Source organism: Somniosus microcephalus, chromosome 34 (genome assembly GCF_052327205.1).
Source record: "Somniosus microcephalus isolate GS21.2 chromosome 34, FLI_Smic_1.0, whole genome shotgun sequence".
NCBI classification, from domain to species: Eukaryota; Metazoa; Chordata; class Chondrichthyes; order Squaliformes; family Somniosidae; genus Somniosus; species Somniosus microcephalus.
The window spans coordinates 20,287,908-20,293,447 of NC_141020.1; the positions used below are offsets into that span (position 1 = coordinate 20,287,908).

The 5,540-nt window shown below is 46.6% G+C and overlaps 1 protein-coding gene across 1 annotated transcript in view; it reads right to left on the reverse strand.

Moving 5' to 3' along the window:
* LOC147096865 (uncharacterized) overlaps positions 1-5,233 on the reverse strand; it is a 55,002-nt gene extending 49,769 nt beyond the window's left edge. The window contains exon 1 of the mRNA XM_085973137.1: positions 5,173-5,233. Within this exon, the coding sequence (XP_085829263.1) occupies positions 5,173-5,233 (61 nt within the window). The remainder of the gene's footprint in view (positions 1-5,172) is intronic.
* Between the last annotated feature and the right edge of the window lie 307 nt (positions 5,234-5,540).

The following is a 5,540-nucleotide window of genomic DNA, read 5'->3' on the forward strand; positions in this document are numbered from 1 at the left end:
ATACTTTAAGGGACAAGTTTCTGTGTGGGCTTCAAAGTGAAGGAACCCAGAAACGGCTTCTATCAGAAAAGGATCTTACTGCAATGCTGAAAGCCTTGTCCAGCGTATCACACGAAGCAGCAGCACGGGGCGCTGCAGAGATACAACGGAGACCGCAAGAATATGGCACAAATGAAATGTCATACGGAACAGTGAAGTGCTTTCGCTGCGGCAGAACAACACATGACCATAATGATTGCTGGTTCAAGGACAAAGTGTGCAGACAGTGTGGAAAAGTAGGACACATAGCAAGAGTCTGCAGGTCGGGAAAGAAAACCAGCAGCAAGAAATCTCCACAGGAGAAGTACAAGGTGGTACATAAGGTGACGGAGAGTAGTTCAGATGAACAGAAGAGTGATACAGACTCCGGAAGCAAGGAGCTGGGTTGTCTGAAACTACATAATGTGATCAAAGATGTGCGGGTTAGGTTGATTGGCTATGATAAATTGACCCTTAGTGTTAGGGGGATTAAATACATGGGGTTACGGGGATAGGGTGGGATGTGTGTTGGTGTAGGGGTTACGGGGATCGGGTGGGATATGTGTCGGTGCAGGCTCGATGGGCCGAAATGGCCTCTATCTGCACTGTGGGGTTTCTGTGATTTCTGTGAAAACGGAGGATCACCAAACTATCTGGGTCACGCTCAAGATAGCAGGAGTCCAAGTGAAAATGGAAATGGACACAAGATCAGCCCTAACAGTCATAAACCGAAGGGACTACAAGCGGCTATTCTCACATATACCCTTGAGAGATACAAAGATTGTCTTGAAGACGTACACGGGGCAAAAAGTCTACCCCAAAGGAAAAATAAGGGTGAACGTTATATATAACGGCAAGGAAACACCAAAAATGGACCTACATGTATTGCCAGATGGAGGACCACCACTACTAGGACGTGAATGGATCCGGAAGATACAGCTAGATTGGCATTCCATACAAGCACTGACTGTAGATGCCAAAAAGGATGACGACGTCACACCTGGACGACTGTCAAAAATGCTAACTGACGCACAAGTGTTCCAGCAGGGACTCAGAACACTAAAAGGCATAACAGCGATGATCAAAATAAAATAAAAACTTTGGGCTTGCATTTTCTTCTAAGGCCAGACCGGTACCTTATGCGATCCGCCCAGCCATCGAAGCAGAGCTGGAAGGTTTGGACCGTTCAGGAGTACTGTCCAAAGTGGACTGGAGCGAGTGGGCTACACCCATCGTTCCTGTAATGAAGAGGTCGTTGAGTAATACGCCTGGGGGACCAAAAAAGGTTCGCATCTGTGGGGGATTCCAGGGACCCAGTGTTATTTGGACGACATCCTGGTCACGGGCGAAAATGACAGTGATCACCTCGCCAACCTGGAGCAGGTGCTCACTAGATTGAAGGAATATGGGCTCCGAGCTAATCGCCACAAATGCGAGTTTTTCCAGAAGCAGATCTCGTATTGTGGCCACGTTATTGATAGAGGGGTTACATAAGTCCCCTGAAAAGATTGAGGCAGTAGTCAAGGCTCCAGCACCGGAAAATGTGTCACAACTGAGGTCGTTCCTCGGGCTGGTGAACTACTACCATAAGTTCTTGCCGAATTTGTCTACCGTACTACACCCACTGAACACCCTACTGCAAACAGGGGTACCATGGAAGTGGAGTGACGAATGTAAACGAGCTTTCCAGAAGAGCAAAGCATTGATCACATCAAAAGAGGTGTTGGCTCATTTCAACCCATCACTACCAATTCGGTTGGCGTGTGATGCATCACCCTATGGCATTGGAGCGGTGCTGTCGCACAAATTCCCGGACGGCTCGGAGAGGCCAGTAGCCTTTGCGTCTCGGTCACTAACCTCAGCCGAGCGTAACTACGCCCAGATTGACAGGGAGGCCCTCAGCCTAATGTGGGGAGTGAAAAAGTTCAATCACTATCTGCACGGGCAGAAGTTCACCTTGCTGACTGACCACCAACCACTTGTCTCCATCTTTAATCCAAAAAAGGGCGTTCCGGTGATGACTGCGCAACAGCTACAAAGATGGTCCCTTTTTCTAGGGGCGCACCAATATGAAATCGAGTATAAGGGCACGAAACAGCATGGAAACGCTGATGGGCTATCACGCCTGCCACTGCCTACTGCGGAGGATGCACCAGCAGTGGATCCTGTCGAAATATTTCATTCGACTATAATTGAATGCTTGCCAGTAACTAACGCTGGTATAGAGAAGGAGACCCGAAATGACCCGACACTGTCTCGGGTATATGATTTGACGGTGAAGGGATGGCCAGCACATGGCGACTCACTGTTGCCAGCATTCTCATCTAGAAGAGAACAGCTGTCAGTATGCCAGGGGACCTTGATGTGTGGATCCCGAGTGGTAATTCCACCCAAGTTAAGGGAGAGAGTGCTCAATGAGCTTCACGAAGGTCATCTGGGAGGGGGTGAAAATGAAAAGCCTTGCTAGGGCTTGTGTGTGGTGGCCGGGGATCGATCAGCAAATCGAGGACCTGACAAAGGGCTGCTCAGGATGCCAGAAGGTCCAAAATGCACCACCACATGCCCCTCTACACCCATGGGAGTGGCCCTCATCTCCATGGCAACGGGTGCATATTGATTTTGCTGGTCCATTCATGGGCTCAATGTTTTTAATAGCCGTGGATGAGCACTCGAAATGGCCTGAGGTGATCAAAATGTCCTCCACCACCACGGAGAAAACTATTGCAGTCCTACGGACCATTTTTGCCAGGAACGGCTTGCCAGAGCAGATTTGCTCTGATAACGGACCACAATTTGCGTCCGAAGAGTTTCGAAGATTTATGAAAAGGAATGGGGTAAGGCATTACACATCCGCCCCGTATCATCCAGCCACAAATGGATTGGCTGAGAGGTTTGTACAAACCTTTAAAAAAGCAGTAAAGGCCATGTGCGATGACGACATTCCACTGCAGCATAAGATGGACAATTTCCTGTTAGCCTACAGAAATGCGACACATGCAGTCACCAACCAGGCCCCAGCCATGATGTTCTTTAACCGAAGGTTGAGATCTCGTCTGGATTTGCTCAGACCAAATGTACGAAGAGATGTTGAGAATAAGCAATTCCAGCACATCAATGAGAAGCCGCCAAGGAGCTTCAATGTAGGGCAACCAGTCTTGGCCCGTGACTACCGAACAGAGAAATGGCAACCAGGAACGATATGCACACGGCAGGGGCCACTAATGTACACGGTGGACGTTGGGGAGAGCATCGTGAGATGCCATGCTGACCAGATCCTAGAGTCACAGGAACGAGTCAACCCCATGCCTCGCCCATACGTACCTGGTGATGAACCCGACGTACAGGTAGCATCTACCTCAGAAACAGTAGCATCGGAAGCTGATGAACCAACCGACGACAGGGGGCCAGAATCGCCTCCGCACCAAGAGCAAGACACTCGGGAAAGGCGCTATCCAGAAAGGATCAGGAAGCCTCCCCAAAGACTGAATTTATAAATAGACTATTTTCAGCTAATGTTGCATGTTAAAAGTGTTAATTGTAATTAGTTTGATATTTAATTGTTAAATGAGTGTTATGGTACTGTTAATCTAAAAGGGGAGGAATTGTAATGTATGTACCTTTAAGAGGGGAACTACTTTCTACAGCTCATGTATACTGTAGTACCGGCAGTGACCACACCTGTACATAACGCTGAGTAGTAATCTGTTGTTTCAGTTGCAGTTTGAACCACGTTGAGTAAACGCCTGTTGTACCGTTCTCTGCAGTCCTTTTCTTATTATTACACGGACGTAACAATACACACATATAATATGCATATAATCTTTTCTTAGATTTAATGTGTCACTGGTTGTCCCTCTGCTTGTGGCAAGCTGTAACATAGTTTGCCGCTATAGTTACACATTTTCTCTGTTCCCCCAATAGATATGGGAGTTTTTGGAGGTCATTCAAATTTTTGAATTCAGGGCATATTTTTGTGAATTCTGGGTAGAAATTCTCCCTTATGTCCTGATAGTTTCCACAAGTTATGAGGAAGTGCATCTCTGTCTCCACCACTCCCTGACTGCAGTGAGAGCATATCCTGTCCTCTCTTGGCAGCCAGGTCTGCCTTTTTCGATGGCCAGGCTATGTTCACTAAGTCTGTACATTGTCAAGGCTTTTCTCAGTTTGCAATCCTTTACCATGGTCAGGTATTCAGCCATGGTGTATTGTCTGTTTAGGGCCAAATAGCAATCGAGTTTGTTTTGGGTTTTTGTCCTTTCTGTCCAATAGGTCAAATATTTTTCCTTTTGTTTAGTGATAATTGTGTTGGGTCGAATTCTCTGTGCTAGGGTGTCACTGTCCTGGGGCTGGTTATTGTTAGTAGTGTTGGCAGTTACTTCACTGAGTCCCAGGACTAGTTGACTGAGGGGACTCTTCTCTATGATCATCTCTTGGCATTTCAAGGCTTCGTAATGATAGCAGTGGGGGTTGCGCATTTTTAGGTGTTTCCAAAATTTGATGGCTCGTTTTTGGATATTAATTAGTAGTGGATATTGGCCTAGTTCTGCCCTGCATGCATTGTTTGTGGTTTTCCTGTGAGTCCGGAGGATACTTTTACAGAATTCTGCATGCAGGATCTCAATTGGGTGTTTGTCCCATTTTGCGAATTCTTGTTGTGTTAGCGGACCCCATACCTCACTGCCATAGAGTGCAATTGGTTCAATTACTGATTTAAAAATTGAGCCAAATGCCAATTGGGATTTCTATTTGGATTGACTTTTTAATGGCATAGAAAGCCCTTCTTGCTTTCTCTTTCAGTTCATTCACAGCCAGATGAAAATTTCCCATAGAACTGATTTTTAAGCCTAAGTATGTGTAGTTTGTAGAATTTTAGTTGTTCCTAGTGTGAAATTTGTTCTGTGTCCCTGATGTCTGGATCTTTGCCGGAACACCAGAACTTTGGTTTTTTGGGGGTTTATTGTTAGGGCCCAGGTCTGACAGAACGACTCTAACAGATCCAGGTTCTGCTGTAGACCCTCCTTAGTTGGTGAGAGCAGAACCAGGTCATCTGCATAGAGGAGGAATTTCTCTCTCTGCCTCGCTCGCTCTCTCTCTCTCCTCCTTCAAGATCCTCCTCAAAACCCAACTCATTGACCAAGCTTTTGGCCACCCAACCTAATATCTCCTTCTTTAACACAGTATCCGAATTCTTCTGATTACTTCTGCGAAGGACCATGGGACGTGTTTTATATTAAAAGGCGCTGTATAAATGCAAGATGTTGTTGTTGTTGAGGGGGCCATCACCCTCCATTGGGTAGATTGGGCCGATACTCTCTGGAGTTTAGAAGAATGAGAGGTGATCTCATTGAAACATACAAGATTCTGAGGGGGATTGACAGGGTAGATGCTGAGAGGTTGTTTCCCCTGGCTGGAGTGTCTAGAACTAGGGGTCATAGTCTCAGGATAAAGGGTCGGCCATTTAAGACTGCGATGAGGAGGAATTTCTTCACTCAGAGGGTTGTGAATCTTTGGAATCCTCTGCC